The following is a 21,499-nucleotide window of genomic DNA, read 5'->3' as shown; positions in this document are numbered from 1 at the left end:
AGATGATGGCTCAAGTGCTTGAGTCCCTGCCACCCACATGGGAGACCCAGATATAGTTCCAGGCTCCTGATTTCAGTCTGGCCCAGCACTGGTTGTTGTAGGTATTTGAGAATGAACAAAGAGATGGAAATACTCTCTCTCTCTCTCTCTCTCTCTCTCTCTCTCCCCCTCCCTCCCTTCCTCACTTCCTCCCTCCCTCCATCTCCTTTCTCTCTTTCTCTCCCTGCCTTCCAAGTAAATTAAAAATAAATAAATATTTTTAAAAGATATGGCTTCTCTGCTGGCAGAGATGCTCCATGAGTTAGGAATCAGGTTTATCTTATGTATTACTCAGTCTTCAGCTCCAATCATGTTCCTGAACCAAAGGTCCCCCATCTTCAATGAGTAAATGAGTAGGTAAATGAACGAATGAACTGATTACCCTTAGTCTTTATTCCAGCCTATTAGAACCACTACACACAAGCTTACCTTTACTTAGAATACCTTAGACTGTAACTTGACTTCTGGCTAGCCACATTTGTTATTCCCTGTGATAAATCCATGCTGTCCACTCTATGTCAAGGAGCAGCCTAGGATAACTAGTAAAGAAACATCTAAATTCCATGGGTGAATGATGTAGAATAAACCCCAAAGGAAAAACAAGCTGAGCAAAGATGTAGAGGTGGGAGAATTTTGGACATTTGGAGATAAAGGAAAGAAAATTAACACTGAACTCTCACAAACACAATCTCATTTAATCTTTCCGAACCCTATGAAGTATTACTAACTCAGTTTTACAATGAAGCAATCAAACTTTAAAAGTTGAGTAGCTTGCCCAATGCTACACAACGAGACACTGACATGAAATGCATGCTGTATGTCTTCACTCACCCTGTTTCCTCAGCCTGGAATATCCATTCTCCACTATGCAAAATATGTGAAGCTAAAATACATGAAGGCATCCTTGTGTTGGTCCTCCGTTTTAGCTTTGGTCACTCCCTCCCCAAATCTCTGCTTTTATTTCCATTCTAGCCTTTATTTTATTCTGTTTGCATTATTGTCATCTTCACATGTCTTCCCCTACAAGTTCAAAGCTCGCTAAAGGCAAGTGGAATTCTTGCCACCTGTTTCCCCTTGGTTCCTGATACAATGCCTCATGCATGACAGAACTGTGAAGCAGGTACCCATATTGGCAGAGACAGATTTTCATGGAGCTGTGCTATACAGAAACACCTGCTCACATGTGATCCTGGCTCCTGCTCCTGAGTCCAGGCTCTGTCTCATTCTGCTCATTCTCTCTCAGGGAAACCACAGCACTCTGAACAGAGGTGTCTACTGGAGACACCTCTGAGGCCCCATGGAGGGAAGATATAGGAAACGGAAAGTCCAGGTCATATTTTTTTCCTTGGATGCTCATTTTTTTTTATCAAAATGCTTCAAAAGTTGTCCAGAGTTTCAGACTCAGAAACTTCCTTTTCTTGAGGTTAATCAAGGGCCCAGATGACCCTTCATGTATAGCAAGCTTTCTAGAAAACAAGGATGAGTCACCATCACATGATGGACATTGTAAAATGGTCATTTCCTTATAATTTCTAAGCAGCTGTTACATATGTATGCACTAGAAAAGAACTCATTTGTATTTATACTCAGAAGAAAAGCAGAAAGAGTTTAGCATGTATCTTTTTGTGACTTAACTGTGCATGAGAAAAATGCTATGAAAGGATAGCAAAGAGTGAATCTAGTGTGGGCCTTATGAATGGAAATCAATATTTCAAGAGTCAAGGAGTACCATGAAGCAGAACATGGCCCTATCCAGGATAGTCATGAAATCTGGAATGGATGACCAGGGCTAGAAGAACCCCAGGATATGGTTGGCCAGTCCAATACCCTCTCCTCTATTTGTCAATAAGGAACACCAGGAGACACTGGGAATTGCCAAAGGCCACATAGTTAATTACGGTCAGAGCCAGGATGACGATCTAAGTCTCTTGCTTCTCCATCCTCATTTAATGTAACACCTGCCACTCCCTGGCCTGTGTCACTATTGCTGTTCTCAGGGTCCCAAACTCCCTTGCAACCAGGAGTTCACACCAAAAACAGGAAGGAGGGAACTGGGAACTGGGTATAGGCCCTTTGCTACTAATGATTTGCATGCATAAAACAGTCAAGCTCACATAAGATTGAAAGTTCATATGCGTTTGTAAAAAATGCTTTGAAAAACTGTCAAGCATGATATAATTTTTAGAAAATTAACATAATTACTCTATGATCTGCATCTGGGATACTAACTCAACAGTATTAACTTTTTATTATTGGCCTTTATATTTTCATAGCTAATTTATCTTTATATCTGGAATCTGAATCTGGCCAAAATAAAGCAGCTGATTAAGTTATTGGAAAATCCAGCTCCCATGGAGTAGAGACCATGACAAGCAGAATGCTAATCTAGACACACTTCTGCCCAAGAAGAAATTGATTGTGTGAAAAAGGAATTTTGATATTAAAATGTATTTCATCTTGGAGTTTGTGGTAGAGAAAAAAAAAGTCTCACATACACTAGAATAGGTTAGGCTGTAGCACAGTAACAAATAAGTTCAGAAATCCCAGTGACTTAACTATAATTCAAGATTTGTTTTTCACTCATTCAAAGTCTGAAACAGGTTGTTCTATTCCCATGCATTTATAGCCACACTTCATCCATTTGCAACCATACTATCTGAAAAACATGACTTCTAAAGTGGATGCATCAGGGTAGTCATTATGATAAAGGTGAACACTGGTCCTTGATTACATCACCTGAAAAGTATAACGTCACATATAAATCACTTCCCACTCACAGTTCATTGGCCAGAACAAACCATATGCCCATAGGTTAACCACAGGAAGTGCAGAAATGATGACAGCTGTGAATAAAGTAATCCCATGAATGAACAGATGGCATAGGTTCCCTAAATTTCAAGAAGTAGATATCAAAAAAGTTCAGAATATCCCAATTGTCCAAAAACAGCTATCTATGACTTGAAAAAAAGAAAGACTAAAAGGAAATACACTGAAACAGTGATAATCATCATCTTCTGCATTTATTATATTTCCATAAAAATATTTAACAAATGCATTTTAGAATCCAAAAGAGTAATATACATTTTCTGAAATTGAGAAACAAGTTCAGACTAGAGATAACGCTGACTCCAACAAGCAAAATGACTCAAAGGGAAAGAAAATTTCTTCAGAAGGCATTTCTGATTAGATAATCACATTTAGCCAGAAGATAAAAGTGAGAGACAAGCACAGACATGACTGTTGCCACACAAGAAGCTTTGATGAACTCTAATTTTTAAAGAGCATCTTCAATGAAAGATGAAAAGAAAGACATGCATCCAAGGGAGAAGGCAAAAAGGAGAACAGCCCAATTAAGTACCATCTCAAGAGAAAAGAATTGAGAAATAAAAAAGCACATAAATTAGGGAACAAATGAGCTAAGGCAAAGAGAGGGAATCAGAGCTAAATGAGAATTTGCTGAGCAAACACAAAGCCATTCCCTTCCTACTGTGGTCCTCCACCAACTTGAACTTCCTGCATCTCCTCTAAGCCAAAGTCATCCACCTGTTGTCTAGGTTCCCACACTACTCACTGTCTTTGTCACACAAGTGGGAGTTAAGGGAGCCAGTCTGGTCTCACTTCTCTACATAATCCCTGTCCTTTTTGTCTGACAATCTAGAACTTACTTTCTTTTTTTTTAACTTTTATTTAATGAATATAAATTTCCAAAGTACGGCTTATGGATTACAATGGCTTCCCCCCCATAACGTCCCTCCCACCCGCAACCCTCCCCTTTCCCACTCCCTCACCCCTTCCATTCACATCAAGATTCATTTTCAATTCTCTTTATATACAGAAGATCAGTTTAGCATACATTAAGTAAAGATTTCAACAGTTTGCTCCCACACAGAAACATAAAGTGAAAAATAATAGATGATTTTTTAAATGATGATGAAATCATATCAGACCTATTGTCATGTTTAATCCCAGTGAGAGTCAAGTTGGGAATTGATAATTTCTTTTTTTTTTTTTACAGAAGATCAGTTTAGTATACATTAAGTAAAGATTTCAACAGTTTGCACCCCCATAGAAACACAAAGTGAAATATACTGTTTGAGTACTCGTTATAGCATTAAATCTCAATGTACAGCACATTAAGGACAGAGATCCTACATGAGGAGTAAGTGCACAGTGACTCCTGTAGAACTTACTTTCAAAGACAAAGTTGAGGGGCCAGCATTATGGCATAGCAGGTAAAGCCGCCACCTGCAGTGCCAGCATCCCATATGGGCACTGGTTCATGTCCTAACTGCTCCACTTCCCGTACAGCTCCATGATGATGGCCTGGGAAAGGCAGCAGAGGATGGCCCAATTGTTTGGGTCCCTGCTACCCATGTGGAAGACCCACATGAAGCTCCTGGCTCCTGGTTTCTGCCTGGCCCAGCCCTAGCTGTTATGGCCATCTAGGGAGCAAGAATGTAAGATATCTCTCTCTCCTGCACTCACTCTCCCTCCCCTGCCCCACCTTTATGTCACTCTGCCTTAAAAAAAAAAAAAGGAAAAGTTGATAGCTCAAAAGTATAAAGCTGATTATGTCACCAACACACATGACCTTGATGGCTTCCTATTAAACTTTGCATCAAGACCACATAAGGTCTGCCTGATTGGCTCTTGCTTTCTTCCTCATCCTCAATTCATCAACCCACCGCCCACCCCCACCTTTCTGAGCTCCAGCCTCAATGACCCATTTTTACTTATCTTACTTCACCACTACATCTGCTTAGCCTAGAATGTTCCCTCTTTCCTCCCCATTGAACTACCCATTTCCAACCTAAGACTAGCACATCTGTTGCATTATGACTGTATTATCTCAGTTCATAATTACCTACTTGTGTAGAAGTTCATCGCTGAAGCACTTCATTGCCAGCTTTTAGGAGAGCAGGACCATAGATAGTTTTGCTCAATTCATGGGTTCTATTCTTTGTAATTCTTTTTTAAGTTAACATGGAGAAGCCACAGGAGAGACCATTGCTTCAACACTGCCCTATTCCCTGAAAAGCCAGTGCCTCTAAGTCATAGGATATTTTGAACTAGAATTCAACAGTGAGTTATAATTTTACTTTCCACTCTCACATGAATTCTCCATGTGACTGTGGGGCATATTTGTCTTCTCAACCTGTTTCCTCTTTGATAAAAGCAAGAGTCCCTGAGGTGCACCCTTTTCTAACTTTTAATTCTAGAATCTTCAAGATCCTAAGACAAAGCAGAGGAATTAAAAATTAATTTAAAGGTGCACAGGAAAGGAAAAGAGAAGGCCTTGTGGTTGAGGGTAAGCTCCTATGTCTGCGTCCATTTCCAAAGTTTGGTAGCCCTGCAACCTTAGGTAGATTGCTTAATCTCTCTAGACCGTGACTTCCTCTTTAGTAAAATGTAGTAAGAATACCTACCCCACAGGTTTGATGAGAAGATTAAATGAGACACTATGTTATAACACCTGGGATATTGGTAGGCTACCATGGAAAGTCCTTTCCTTCTGCTCCCTGTCTTGGAATCGAAAAGCAGGTTATGATTACAGAGGACATGAGTTGAGACCAAAGGCTCAATTGCCTCTGCATATAATAGTTTATGCATATTTTATTTCCTGAATAGGTTTTATTCCACCTGAAAAGAAATATAATCATCCATGTCTCTCAGTATCTACAAAGATTGGTTCTAGAACTTCCTCACCAATACCTAAATCTGGATGCTCAAGTATCTTGAGTATGATCTAGTAATTGTCCATAACCCACACACATCCTCCTATATACTCCAAATCATCTCTTGATTACTTATAATGCCTAATGCAATGTAAATAGTTGTTATAGTGTAATGTTTAGGGGATAATGTTCGGGACAGATACAATCATTTTTTCTCAGTATTTTTGATCCATAGTTGGTGGAATTCGGGGTGCAGAACCCACAGATATAGAGTGCTGACTGTAAAGATATGCTCTCCTGAAAACTCACAAAGAAGTACTATGCTTGTCTCCTCATTCAAGTGAAACTGTCAGAGTCAAGCCCAGGCAACAATTTTAAAGTTAGTTCCAAAGATGCTTGCAGATATTTCATATCTTCATGGTAAATGGCAAAACCATAACTGAAGTTCACATCCAGACTCCACCACTGACCATGTGCTCAATTACATATCACCCTTACCCTGTTCCTGGACATCACAGAATCCATTATGAAATTAGATTAGATGGGAAGACAAGAAGAGAGGGGTCAGCACTGTGGGACAGCGGCAGGTAAAGCCACCATGTGTAGTGCTGGCATCCCATTTGGGTGTGAGTTCGAGACCCAGCTACTGCACTTCCATTCTAGCTCTCTGCTATGGCGTGGGATACCAGTAAAAGATGACCCAAATCCTTGGTCCCCTGCACCCATGTGGGGGACCTGAAAGAGGATCCTGGCTTCTGGCTTCAGATCAGCCCAGCTCAGGCTGTTGCAGCCATTTGGGGAGTGAACCAGAGGACAGAAGACATATCTCTCTCTCTCTCTCTCTCTCTCTCTCTCTCTGCTTCTGCCTCTGCCTCTCTGTAACTCTGCCTTTCAAGTAAATAAATAAATAAAAATCCAGTAAAAAATAACCAGCTGTTTCATCAAAAAAAAAAAAAAAGAAATACAAGAAGGGGGGTAAGATATTTCAAATATTTTCTTTCCTTTTTTACAAGGATCTTAGAAAGTATGAGCAAAGTGTTTGAGGCAGGAACGACCTGGAGATTGATCTACGTTAGCCTTATTACATGACATTGGTGTTGATAAGAGACTCAAGCATGTGCATGCAGGGGAAAGAGGAAATGGGGCTTGCCATCATAAGCCTTACTTCAAATGCTGGCTATACCAGTTTTGTGACCTTAGGTTAGTCCCTTAAGCTCTTTCAAGGGACTTGAGCTATGAAGGAGAATAGTAATAGGTAACTCTTATAGGTACAGTGAAGAGCCAGTGAGACAGTGCAGGTGACAGCTCTTTATGAACTATAAAACAATTTTTCACATGAAAAATATCACTATGATTCTTTAGACACACAATCTCCAAGCGTTTGAAGCCTGTTTACTGATCAACATATCTCATCTTGCATACTGAATTTTGTGGATCATGAAAGAAAAATGGTGATGTATAGCAGAACCCTTGGCACAGATTAAGTGCACAGTAAATTTTTTTCTATACAATTTAGGTGACAATGAGTGAAGAGGGTTTTTTTTTAAGATTTATTTATTTGAAAGGCAGAAAGAGAGAGAGAGAGATCTTCCATACTCTGATTCACTCTCCAAATGGTTCCAACAGCCACATCTGTGACAGGCCAAAGCCAGGAGCCAGGAACTCCATCTTACTATCTGACATGGGTGGCAAAGGCCCAAGCACTTGTGCCATTTTCTGCTGCCTTTCCAGGCACATTAACAGAAAGTTGGTTGGAAATGGAGCATGTGGGACTTGAACCAGCACTCTGGAATGGAATGCCAACATTGCAAGCAGCATGTTTTTTTTTTTTTTTGTTTTGTTTTTTTTTTTAATCTTTTATTTAATGAATATAAATTTCCAAAGTACGACTCATGTGTTACAATGGCTTCCCCCCCCATACCGTCCCTCCCACCCACAACCCTCCCCTTTCCCACTCCCTCTCCCCTTCCATTCACATCAAGATTCATTTTCGATTATCTTAATATACAGAAGATCAGCTTAGTATACCTTAAGTAAGTATTTCAACAGTTTGCTCCCACACAGAAACATAAAGTGAAAAATAATAGATGATTTTTTTTTAAATGATGATGAAATCAGATCAGACCTATTGTCATGTTTAATCCCAGTGAGAGTCAAGTTGGGAATTGATAATTTCTTTCTTTTTTTTTTTTTTTTTTTTTACAGAAGATCAGTTTAGTGTACATTAAGTAAAGATTTCAGTCGTTTGCACCCCCATAGAAACACAAAGTGAAATATACTGTTTGAGTACTCGTTATAGCATTAAGCCTCAGTGTACAGCACGTTAAGGACAGAGATCCTACATGAGGAGTAAGTGCACAGTGACTCCTGTTGTTGACTTTACCAATTGACACTCCTGTTTATGGCATCAGTAATCTCCCTATGCACCAGTTATGAGTTTCCAAGGCTATGGAAGCCCCTTGAGTTCTCCGACTCTTATCTTGTTTAGACACTGCAAGCAGCATGTTAACCCACTGCACCACAACTCCAGCCCCTCAAGACAGGTTTTTAGGGGCTTCCTTAGAGAGTCAAGAGATATTTGCAGGAAGACACCAGAAGTCCTTTCCACAGGACAGCCTCCCATACACACATATCCCAGGACCCAGTAGAGTCCTACTCATCACATTCCTCTCACCCTTCTCTAGGGGAGGTGATCTGGACAGTCTTTTGTTCACGCTAACAGAAGAGCAGATTCCCCAAAAGAAAGCCAGGACCTCTCACTCTGAATCTCATTCATCCTGTTCTTTTCTTAAAAAACAGTTTCCAAGAAGATCATGAGAAGGCAAAGTTAGCTATTTCTCAACCGAACTCTCTCTGAGAAATTCAACAACCACAACTGGGGAATTCTCTACAATCGAGGAGTGAAGATAGGGCCAGGATGGGTGTTGCCACAGACAGTGGAACCAAGGGTGTTTTCCTGAATTACCAAAGAGGTGATGTGTATTGCTCCAAGAACCCAAATTTCTTTAGGGCTTCAATGGCTGAAAATTTCCTCCTGGTTTAAGTTTTCAAATCAATATTTTTAAAAGAACTCTATTTTCTTTGGTGAACTAAGGCATTACAATGACAACTCTACAGGTTCCCAATGATGACTGAAGCCATCATTAAGGTTGTTATTATTTTTGTTTAGTTACATCTCCATAGCACCCACATTCATGATGTGCTTGGCAATTGTTTCTTAGTAATAGTCCTCACAAGATCCCCGGAGGCAGAGGGGGTGACTGGGATTCACATTTCTGTGTTGTTCTGGCTGAAGGGGAACCAAGGTAAGTAGAAAAGTGGAGTGGGCTGCCCTCACTTTATGGGACCTGTCGTAGAACTCAAGTTTCTGCCCCAAGCTGGTCCTACACTTACACTGCCTATATTCAGGATGTGCTGGTTTGTGTGAACCCTTAATAATAACTATTGTAACACCAGGGTTATGACCAGGAGGAGCCAAACTGCTCAATGCAATCAGAATCGTAAGTTTTGTACCTACAACAGATCTCAATGATCATTTAACAGACCCCATTGTTTACAGTTTAAACTGGACCAGAGAGAATATTTTATCCAATTCAAAGAGCCGCTTGACTCCCACTTCTGTACTTGTTAACTTTTTTATACCAGATTTCAGTGCCTCACCTTCCTCATATTATCCTTTTTTCCCTTTCCTCTACACTTTTCTCCCATCCATTTCATTTCCTTTAATTGTTCATGGCTTAAATTCCAACTAGAAAACCTGAAACATTTATTTGTTAAGAATCTTGATGTTCTACCACCTGAAATGGACTCCCCTTTGGGATGCTAAAAAATCTTTTAAAGATAATGACTAGACACCACTGATGTAGTGTCCTGCGTTAAGATTCCACACCTTCCCTCCCCCAGCACCTGCAGCTAACCTCACACACCTCAGGGTTATCCTAGATGAGATCAGACTTTCCTTTGGATTCTGGTAGAGGCCACCTAATGTAATGCAGCTAGGGCTGAATGTTCTCTTCAGAATCTCCATCACCTCTGCTAGAAAAAAAAAAGGGGGGGTGGGGGTAGTGCTGTGGCACAGTAGGTTAAGCCTCCACCTATGGTGCCAGCATCTGGGTGCCAGTTTGAGATCTGGCTGCAACACTACCAATCCAGCTACCTGCTAATAGCCTGGGAAAGCAGAGGAAGAGAGCCCAAGTACTTGGGCCCTTGCACCCACTTGGGGAGTGAATCAGCAGATGGAAGACCTTTTTTGTCTCACTCTCTCTCTGTAACTCTGCCTCTCAAATAAAAATAAATCTTTTACAGAAAGAATCAGAAAGAAAACATGTTGACCATCTTCAGAGCAGTAAAAGAATCAAACATATGTGGCTAAGTGCTTTTTTGTTCCTCTATCTATTCCTCACCAGAGGATTGTCACCCCCAAACTCAGAATGATGTCTATTCAAGAAAACCTCTCTCTTCACAAAAAAAAAAAGGATCATTGTGCCTCAAATGCTACCCACCCCTTCACTCACAGGAGCTGTCAAGCATTCCACCAGTTCACACTCAGCTCTGGGGAACCCTAAACAAATTAAGCCAAAACACAAAGTACAACTACTAAGCTTCTCTCCGATTCTGATTTAGGAATTTCTCCCTTCCTCCTCCCCCTTATATTTTTAGAAACTTGATGTTTCCTGTTCTTCTTCCCTTTTTCTAAGATTACATGTATATAATTACAAAGGGCAACATACTAAATGAGCCAAATCAAAAACTCCTGGAATCTTTGCAGTTAATAATATCACAAAAAATACAATCTGTGAATGAACGAGAGAAATAAAAAAGCAGAGTTCTTCCCTGTAAATTCCTATGACACAGTGTGGCCACGCCTACTTAGGAGAAGACAATTACAAAAGGCGAAGGAGCCTGACTCAGGCTTAGTTTTCCAAGCAGAGAAGGAGTCAGTTCATTGGCACTTGAGTCGGCAAAGGTATTGTCCTTATCACATCTCTGGCTTTTGAAATATTTTTTTGTTTGTTTTTCTCCTTGGCTGATTGTTCTCAAACTGCCTTATCTAAAACTATCACCTCTTCCTTCCTGCGTTGTGTGTGTGTGTGTGTGTGTCCCTCCTGCTTTGGTGTGTGAGCTAGAATCACTATCAAGTTTTAGAAAACGACTGTGTGGTTTTACTAATGGGGAATGGGAAGACAGCAGAACTGGCTTCATATGTGTATAGCCATGGTCCGTGGAAAGGAATCTGTACCACCAGATAATGGAACATTTTGATCTCTCTCTCTTTCTCTCTCTCCCTCTCTCTCTCTCCCTCTCTCCCCCCTCTCTCTCTAATGTGTTTTTAAATTTTTAACCTATCCAAATTTTGCCTACTTTCTGTACTGTATTATGTTGTGCACATACGGAATACCAAGATAAAATAAATAAAACATTCTAAAAGAAGTTTACAATCTAGTAGAGGAGGCAGATGCATATACAAATAATTCGCAGTAGTGAGAAATACAAGGGAAATGCTGAGTGTGGGTTAAGTCATTCAATGAAGTATCTCAAGAAGTACAAAGCAGAGGTGTCCCCCTTGGCAGGCATCTGGTTCAGAGGCTGACAGAGCTGACAGCCACCCGTGTTCTCTGTTGCAGAAATCAAGATGGCCAAAGTCCCTGATCTGTTTGAAGACCTGAAGAACTGTTTCAGGTAAGAAACAGATTCCATCTCTCGGGGTTTAATGAGGGGTCCAAGGTGCATTCGATTCCAGCTGGCAGTTACAGTGACCAGCATGGGGCCAGGCTGGCAGAAGCCGCGGAGATACATGCTAGCCCTGAAATCAGAGCAGGTCACAGATGACCCAGGGAGCCCAGGCATCCAGGGAGATAGCCATTTTAGAAAAATTATTTTGGAGATGGACTGACTCCTCCATGAATTTGGACACAGCCTCGGTTGAGTTCATGGGCTCTGCCATGGTAATAGGCTTTAATGGGCACCTAAGAGAGAATCCATTCTCAAGAAAGCCTGATCTCAGTCGGGAGGAGGAGATGGCTCCACTGTGACTTGAGCCTGTGAAGAGTTGTTCACCAGCAAACCTTACTCAGACATAGAAGAAAGGTAAATGAGCAGACAGGTAAAATGAGGGAACATTTGTGCTGTTCCATTACTATAATAAATACTAACGCAAACTAGGTGATCAACATCTTGCCTTGGTATTTTACCAAGTGTAAATTATTAAAGCTGTCTCAGTGAATACATGAAAGTAAAGTGTATCAGAGGTTCTATTTGGTTAAAGTAAAAATGAGGCACTTTCGAAGTATGGTTTTTCTCTCAAAGAGTTTCACATTTTTTCCTGAAATTCAAGTAAAGCCCTTCAATTTGTTAGCCAAGCCCAATTTTTATAGATAAAGCTCAGGTAAAGCTCAAGGACTGGTCTAATGATTACTAACTCCACATGAATGCAATATGAATTAACATATGCAGGTGTACTTGTCCTTAATGTTCACAGATGAGAGTAATGTGTGTACACTCATGTTAGCTGCCCAAAATCGATGTGGTTATTAAAATATGGTGATCATAGTGAAATAATGAACAGCATTACATTCTCTTCATTTTCTTTTAACAGTGAAAATGAGGAATACAGCTCTGCCATTGACCATCTTTCTCTGAATCAGGTAAGAAAATGACTGTAATTCTAAGGGGACCACTAGTTTTACACAGTAGTTTATCCACCAGAGAAGCACAGCAATGGCTTGAATCTTCGATGCTTTTGTTTTACCCTCACTGGAGGTCACAAAACCTATATTTCTTCCTTGCAAGAGAGACCAACTTCCTCCCTAAACTAACAATTGATGGCATCATTCATGTTCACCAGCTTTTGCCAAAACAGAACAGAATGGTCCTGAAGCCCTAAGAACTGGAGTCTGCTGGATCAGGTCTCTTCAGGATGCTGGCTATCCTTCTTGAGATGGCCCCTCAGGTCAACTCACCAGGCTCTTCTCCTAACATGGTGCATTGTGGTAGTCCTCTCTGACACCAGCACCAGATGTTAGAGACAGCCCTCCAAACAATCTAGCCCATGAAGATGAGATGGAGGAAGCAGGTCAAGTGAAAGTAAGAAACTGGCAGTCACTCACCCAGATGTGTTACTTTGTTGGGAGACCACAAATAGACATATAGGTACTGCCGCATGTGTCTGTATAACTGGTTTAAGAGCTGTTCCCAGAGGTACATGCTCATCCCTGACCATCTGTGGGGTACTGGCTCCAGGAATACCACCCACCCTACCCCATGCACCATGAATACCAAAATATTATATTAAACAGCATCATATTTGCATATAATCCATACACATCCTCCCATGTATTTTAAATCATCTCAGAATTACTTGTAATATCTAATATGATATAAATGCTATGTAAGCAGATGTTATACAGTGGATTGTTTGGGGAATAGTGACAAGGATAAACGCCTGTATAAGTTCAATCCAGACACGATGGGGGGGGGAATCCATGGTTGTGGAACCCAAAGATATGGAGGGATACTATACTCTTAAAATACTTTGAGGGGCTGGTGCCATGGTGTAGCTAGTAAGGCTGCCACCTGCAGTGCCAGCATCCCATATGGGCACCAGTTCAACTCCCAGCTATTCCACTTCTGATCCAGCTCTCTTTATGGCCTGGGAAAGCAGTGGAAGATGGCCCAGGTCCTTGGGCCCCTGCACCCACTTGGGAGACCTGGAAGAAGCTCCTGGCTCCTGACTTCAGATTGGCATAGCTCCAGCCATTGCGGCCATCTGGGGAGTGAACCAGCAGATGAAAAGCCACTCTGTCTCTGCCTCTGCCTCTCTGTAGCTCTGCTTTTCAAATAAATAAATATATATTTTTAAAAAATACTTTGAGCACAGTCAAGTAGATGTTTAACCTTCTGAGGGGGAAGGCTACTACCATTGCCTAAGGTCGTCAACTTATTTCTTTATTCCATGTCATTTTTTGAGCATGCAGAGAGAAAAAATTCTTACAAAGAAATCACACTCTTTCAGAGAAAACCCAGAGGAGAGGGAGGAAGCAAGGAAGGAGAAAAAGGAAGAAGGAAGGAAACACAGATTACCCAAGACCAAAATGTAGTTCCTTCTCACTGAGTTTGCTACTTTCAGCAGGAGTTACAAACTCCTTTATATGTTCAATCCAGACATGATGGGGGGGAACAGAAAAGAATGGTCCTGAAGCCCTAAGAACTGGAGTCTGCTGGATCAGGAGTTACAAACTCCTGCTGAAAGAGTCTTATTTCTCACTTTTCATTGTCTTTCCTCACAGAAATCCTTCTATGATGCAAGCTATGAACCACTTCATGAAGACTGCATGAATAAAGTTGTGTCTCTGAGTACCTCTGAAACCTCTGTGTCACCCAACCTCACCTTCCAGGAGAATGTGGTGGCAGTAACAGCCAGCGGGAAGATTCTGAAGAAAAGACGCTTGAGTTTAAACCAGCCCATCACTGATGTTGACCTGGAGACCAATGTCAGTGATCCAGAAGAAGGTAAGGGGTAAGGGGTCAAGCACAATAATATCCTTGCTTTCTTTGAAGTAAATAAGGAATTAAATCAGAATCAGAGAAAATAAAATTAAATTTTATTTAATTTTAAATTAAATAAATTTAAAATGAAAAATTTAAAATAAATGATTTAAAATTAAATAAAGTCAGAATCAGAGAAAATAAAACCTAGTGTGAGGATGACAAGAGGCCAGCCAGGTGTTAGTCTAGTAACTGGAAGGAAGGGAAGTGAGTTTTGAATTCTTCTCTATTAGCAACAGATTAGAAGCGGCCTGAGTATATATACTTGCTCTTGCACTCATTCTCTGGCCACGTTATAAAGGTTGTTTGACTTTTAGTCTCTCAGGAGAAAGTAGCTATTTACTGTTAGTGAATGGCCACTTAACAAGATTGTTCACCTACTTACTATTAACTATGCCTCTTTGGACACGTTACTTAATCTTTCTGTGCTTCAATTTCCTCTGCTGAAAAATGGAGATAGAGTCCCTACCTCACTGTGTTGATGAATAAATCAGTCAACATTTCCAAAGTTTTGGACTACTGCTGTATAGTAAGAACCCAAAAAATGTTGTTACTATTACTACTACTACCACCACCTTTATTAACAATACCAGCACTATTAAGGTATTCATGTCTGCACTGTCTCTAGGCCTTAGAACAACTCTATATTCTAAATGCTTCAAAAAGTTCATGGAAAATGGAATGAAAAGTTTATTTTGGTGGGAAAAAAAAACTTTGAAACCCATGCATATGAGGGCTCTACAAAAAGTTTGTGGAAAACACAAATTATGATAAAAAAGAAAAACTATGCATGGATTTCAAATTTTTTGTGCCAAAATAAAGTCCTCTGTTAGTTCCGTTTGTCCATGGACTTTTTGAAGTGCCTTTGTATATGAGGAAATTAAGCTCACTGATACAAGTAAACTGGCCAAAGTCAGACAATGTGGAAGAGCCTCAAACATACTTCAGCTATGACTATTTAAACCATGGTTATCCTTCCATGTCTTTACTGAATGAGCCTCCACATGAAATTTAAACCAAATATTCTTGTATATCAGCATAACATCAAAACGATAATAGATGTTCACCTGGAAGATTTTAAAATACAAGAAAACATAGGAAAGAAAATGAAAGCCACTCATATTGCCACTGCCAAACTTATGTTTCTTTAAATCCTGCATTTATACACTTAGACAAAGAGGTTTAATGCTTTAAGAATATACTTAAAATTTTTATATCTTAAAATTATATCAATCTCATTTGATCAGTATATCAATCTCATTTTGAGAATGTCTATCAATAAATCTTCAGGTCTGTTACCACTTACTTACTTAGATTAGAGTCCTAGAAGTAGAATTACTCAGACCCATGAGGATTTGAGAAACTATTGGTACCACTTTCCAGAAAGGAGGTAGACCTGTGCCCTCAGGGACATACAATTCTCAATGTACTCATTTTTTTTTTTTCTCACAGTGCATTCATTGGGAAATACAGATGGGAAGACTAGTAGTCTTCTGGGTCACTTACAAACTCCAAACAACCAAAAATGAGAACGTTGCACAGATAGTCTCTTTTTTAAGGAAAATAATGCCTGAGGGATAAAGTTTGGGGGGAAAAAGGCAAATAAGTATACACAAGATAATTCTAGAATCAGTCCCACTGCTTACCAACTGATCTTCCCTCCTCCATTTCCTTATTGGACTGGAAGCTTCTTAATGTCCCTCTTAGAGCTGTATTCTGTGCTTGTAGGAGAGTGTGTATCACCTGTGTTTGCACCTAGACACTAATCTGAACTTGTAATGATGGTTTTAGGAATCATCAAGCCCAGATCAGTTCCTTACATCTTCCAGAGAAATATGAGATACAAATACTTGAGAAACATCAAACAAGAGTTTACCCTGAATGATGCTCTCAATCAAAGCCTAGTTCGTGACACCTCAGATCAGTACCTCAGGGCAGCTCCACTACAAAATCTGGGCGATGCAGGTAAAGAGCCAACTACGTCACCCTCCCCTCTGTTTTTTTTTTTTTTTTTTTTAAGCTTTCTGCTCTCAACCAGTAAACCTCTCTAAATCCCAACTTGATGCAATTCTTCTACAATAGGATGAGGCACATAGCTCCCCGTACAAAACAGAATCTGATCAAAAACAGAAGTTTCGGCCAAATCTGAATGATCCACAACACAGGCTTCTGTCTTCAAAAGAATGGAGTGCAAAGCTGCGTGATGCACTACCTCCTTGGTGCTTTCAGATGGATCTTCTTGCCCTAATTTTAAAGAGGATGAAATAGTCTCAGAAATAGTAAATGACCTACTCAAATTTACCCAGAAGCCAATGGGAAGAATTTCTCTCCATTAGAGAAAGCCTATACATCAAAGTTACAACTAAAACTTTTGTATCAACTTCCTAAACTCCATTTTAAGTCATTATGAGCTTGTGAATTATCAAAGTGCAGGGTTTTATCCCACCAATGTAATTACAAGAGTTCTGACAAATACTTATTCAGCCTCCAAACATTTAATATTCAACACAGAAAATTTTTAAATATTAGCCTGATATTTACCTGCCTGGTAAATGTGATACATACTGTGAAGGATCCAAAGAAGAATAGTATTGCCTGCCAGACTTTATGGATACCACAGTTGGGTACCTAACTACACAACACACACACAATCTCACAATCTGTATAAACTCCTGATTTTCCTTCTCTTTCACAGTGAAATTTGACATGGGGGTCTACATGACATCAGAGGATTCTATACTTCCTGTAACTTTAAGAATCTCACAAACTCCACTGTTTGTGAGTGCCCAGAATGAAGATGAACCTGTGCTGCTAAAGGTCAGTTGTCCTAAGTCTCCAACTTATTCTCCTTTACATCCCACACATTTATAAATGATCCCAAAAGGTGACACATTCCTCTTCCCTTGCTACCACAGCCCCAACCTATCCATGCCACCCCCATCTGAATTCTCACCCAGCCTCTGAGGCGATGCTAGGCGGGGTCTGTGGAAGGGGATAACGGAGGTGGCAAGAGTAAATATGTGGAAAAGTGTTCTCTTCCTTTTTCCCTGCCATACCTGAGCCTTATTTACCTCCCTTGCCTGCACAACCATTCTTTCTATCCATCTTTTATGACATCTTCTGTGACCTACTCGGCTTTACATCAGTGGAGCCTGCCTTCAAGAAATTCAAATAAGCCAACTGTTATCAGAGAGGATTAGTCACTAGACAATTGGCACAAAGCAAAAGCTGGGTTCCAATACTCAAACTCTGGCCCTCCGACTCCAGTGCCTCTCCCTTTTCATTGGTGTCAGCATCACCCCTCACCCCAACCCCATCTCCAATCCCACCTTGCCTCTCGAACACACAGACACACACAAGCATGCCCAAAATAGCACTAGTTTTCCCCACTAATAAGTAGTTGACTCCTATTCAGTAAACGTATAACCCAAAGGCTCTTATCCCCAACTAGAATTTATGTGATGTATGTGTTTCTCTCCCTGGTCAAGTAAAATGAAAGTAATGTCTATAGAGGAGGGCAGTAGCTTCAACCCTTAATTCACCCAATAAGCATGATTTAGGGAGTGCCATCTATTTTGTCATGCACACTGCCAACTGCTATGTGGACAAGTGTGAGTCAAAGTCCCTAGGTATTAGAACTTAGCCATCAGGGGGACAGAGACAATAGAGAACCCAAACAATCAACAAAAGCTGTAAGATGCTCTTTCAAACAAAGAAGGTGCTAAAATAGGGGGAAATGAGAGAATGCTATTCAGATGGAGTAGCAAAGGCAGAGCTCCGTGTTAGATGAGAGCTACTGATAGGAGGGAGCAGGCCATGTAAAAGGGTGGACAGGGGCATTCTAAATGGAAGGCTTGGAAGGGTCTGAGTGCACCCAGGCACTAGAGCACCAAGAGCATAAAGGCCAGATTCAAGGATCAGTAGAAGTAATCTCGAACTGGAGCTTTGTCAGAATTAAGATACGCAGAGGCTACAGAGCTCGCATTTGGATTTTATTTGAGGTACAATGAAAAGCCACTAAAAACTTCAGACAGTTCAGTGTCCTGACCTCATTTGATTTCCCACAACAGACAACATATCTAAAGGAAAACAATGACGAAAGCAGAAAGCCCAATTAAGAGTCATGTGGGTGAAGTAAGGAAAACAGGTGAAGAGAAATAGAAGTTGGATTATTACAGAGAATGAACAACAGGGGAAGAGGAGGAGCTCCAATTACTGAGATGGAAAAATCTAGGAGAGGAATATGTTTGGTAAAAAAATTCTTGCTGACATGGAAACACTTAAACAAGCTTCAAAAAGATATATGCTTGCTTTAAATTTAAAAGAGCAGGACATAAACATCTTAATTTGGAATTTGAAATTTATTTTTCCAATAAAGTATTGTTAGATTCTATTCCCACTCACAGGAAAAGTACAGTCTAAAGAGATTTTGTTGAAAGGTTTCAGCAACTGGTACACCTGAAAAGTTTTGTCTCTGTGTGTCTCTGTGTGTGTGTGTTTAACCTTCAACTGTTGACTAAAACACAGAGATAAATGTCATCTAAATACTAAATAGCTTTCTCGAAGATAGGATTTGCACAGTTAGCAAGCAAAATCCCTAGAGGTCTTAGAATCACCAGTGGCATATTTGATGCAAAATGCCTTTTGCCTATGTTTAAGGCAGGACACAAACTGTTTCACACCTACTTTCGTGGATACATTGAAACACTAGGGTCATTGGCAATCTTCCTGACTGATTCAGATTTCTTTCTGGTTAACTAAGAAAATCAGCTCTTATAAATAGACCAAGCCATACATCTAATAGGCATGTGATAAATGCTTGATGAATGAACAAATGAATGAGGAGCCTAGCTCATCATATCACAGTCATGGTCCTGAAGTGTCGTCTCTCCTGAAGGCCAAATGCCAGGATGTCCTTTTTCTAGCATCCCCTTGATCTCTAAGAGAATTCTGTTCTCTTTGCACAGGAAATGCCTGAGACACCCAGGATCATCACAGACAGCGAGAGTGACATCCTCTTCTTCTGGGAAACTCAAGGCAATAAGAACTACTTCAAGTCAGCAGCCAACCCACAGCTGTTTATTGCCACAAAGCCAGAACATCTGGTGCACATGGCAAGGGGGTTACCTTCGATGACTGATTTTCAGATCTCATAAAACCAGCCTTAGCTCTGGAAGTCCACTCACTAGTGAAGTGTTGACCATCTGTATGTACCGTGTACATGAAGAAGCCAGTCTTCACTCTTAGTCATTGGCTGAGCATGTGCTGAGCCTGCATAATTCTACATGAATGTTTCCCCTCTTTGTAAGAGAGAAGCCAAGTCTAATGGGACCAACACTAACATATAATGTTGTTTGTTGTTGAAAGATCACCCTATACTTTGCACAGTACCAATCATTTTAATTATTGTTCCTGATAACAACCTTAAGAGGACCAGGGCTACTGACTATGGCTACCAAAAAGATTCTACCCATATTACAGATGGGTTAGCTAAGGCATAATAAAACTAACAGATACACATAATGATAGAATGAGAAGCTACACAGAATATCATTTCGACTATTTGCCTTCCGCTGTTAAGACTGTTAGATCCTTAATCAAATAGCATAAGTTCCTGGAACCTCAGTTTTATTGTTTTCAAGATGGAAGAAATAAAACCTACATTGTTCCTGCCTTAATGGTTCTTTGTGTCAATTAGTGAGGTCATTTTGTTAAGATACTGCTTGAAGCTGAGCTTCAAGGAAAAAAATGTAATCGTATTTTTAAATTATTTATATGTATGTATTTATAAATGTATTTAAGATAATAATTATTATTATATTTATAGCAGTTTCTTGAATAGTCTGACTTTGACTAGGCAACCTCAACAATAGTGTGCAGTGTTTTCTAGACAGAATGAGTCTGTTTTGCTTACATGAGGATACTTTGATCCAAGTTGTACTTTATACATAGCCAAGAAGCTCTCAATTCTGGTACTGGAGACCCTGTACTTATGATAATAAATTATTTGTAATTTATTTGAATGTTTGAGCTGATAACTGGGCCACTATTTCACTCTTCTGCCCTTAACCTTATCTTCGCATTCTTCTGTCACTCATTTTACCTATAGTCAAATCATACTAGATAAAAGGGGATGAACTTAACTTTGGCAACCATTGTATTCAAAGTTTCATTTCTGGGATATAATTAGTGCTTCCAATTTCTAAAAATTGACATCAAAACATAGTGTTACCTTTTATCTTCAATAATGATTAATTTGTTATTATCAACCAAAATTGAATAAACCTCAAAAATGACTGATATGTAGTTATTTGTTGTATTCTTCATTATCTTGTTGTTTTTATCATTATATTACTGCATGGTAATTATGGACAAATGGTAAAATTCACATAAATATACTTACTGTTACTTTACCTAGATTTTATAGTTTTTCTCTCCCCTTTGCTAACTGCCAGTATGTATAAATAGCATTTTAAAAGATAATATTCTCGGGCCGGCGCCGTGGCTCAATAGGCTAATCCTCTACCTTGCGGCGCCGGCACACCGGGTTCTAGTCCCGGTTGGGGCTCCGGATTCTGTCTCGGTTGCCCCTCTTCCAGGCCAGCTCTCTGCTGTGGCCAGGGAGTGCAGTGGAGGATGGCCCAGGTGCTTGGGCCCTGCACCCCATGGGAGACCAGGAAAAGCACCTGGATCCTGGCTCCTGCCATCGGATCAGCGCGGTGCGCCGGCTGCAGCGGCGGCCATTGGAGGGTGAACCAACGGCAAAGGAAGACCTTTCTCTCTCTGTCTCTCTCTCTCACTGTCCACTCTGCCTGTCAAAAAAAAAAAAAATGGGCCAAAGACACATCTTCAAAGATCTACAAATGGCCAACAAGCATGTGAAAAGATGACCAATATATTATCCATCTAGGAAATACAAACAAAAGCCACAGTGAAAGATAGTGCTTCACACCTACTACAATGATTGCAATAAAAAGTGGACCATAACAAATGTTGTTCAGGTTGTAGAGAAATGGGAACCTTCATACACTCCTTGAGGAGATGTAAAATGGTACAACTGCTTCTGGAAACAGTCTGGCAGTTCCTCAAGTGGATACATACAGAGTTACCATGTGACTCAGTAATCTCATTCATAAGTTATTGTCTCAGTCTGTCTTCTATTGCTGTAACAGAACACCTGAGACAGTGTGAGTTAAAAAAGAAAGAGATTTATTTGGGGTCCTAGCTCCGGAAGCTCAAAA

At 40.2% G+C, this 21,499-nt stretch overlaps 2 protein-coding genes across 2 annotated transcripts in view; one reads left to right on the top strand and one right to left on the bottom strand.

The window, feature by feature from the left end:
• The window catches only part of IL37 (interleukin 37), a 133,072-nt gene extending 128,012 nt beyond the window's left edge, over nt 1–5,060 (bottom strand). Inside the window, exon 1 of the mRNA XM_017340139.3 lies at nt 4,908–5,060. Coding sequence (XP_017195628.3) covers nt 4,908–4,923 — 16 coding nt within the window. The 5' untranslated portion in view covers nt 4,924–5,060. The remainder of the gene's footprint in view (nt 1–4,907) is intronic.
• Nucleotides 5,061–10,649: 5,589 nt separating this feature from the next.
• IL1A (interleukin 1 alpha) lies at nt 10,650–20,555 on the top strand. Its single transcript, NM_001101684.1, is given in 7 exon segments — nt 10,650–10,680; nt 11,339–11,393; nt 12,310–12,358; nt 14,000–14,222; nt 16,050–16,223; nt 16,954–17,075; nt 19,226–20,555. Coding segments are annotated over 6 exon segments (804 nt in total). The 5' UTR covers nt 10,650–10,680; nt 11,339–11,346; the 3' UTR covers nt 19,415–20,555.
• The last annotated feature ends 944 nt before the right edge of the window (nt 20,556–21,499 follow it).

Source organism: Oryctolagus cuniculus, chromosome 2 (genome assembly GCF_964237555.1).
Source record: "Oryctolagus cuniculus chromosome 2, mOryCun1.1, whole genome shotgun sequence".
Taxonomy (NCBI): Eukaryota; Metazoa; Chordata; class Mammalia; order Lagomorpha; family Leporidae; genus Oryctolagus; species Oryctolagus cuniculus.
This window is presented reverse-complemented; position numbering and strand designations above follow the sequence as displayed.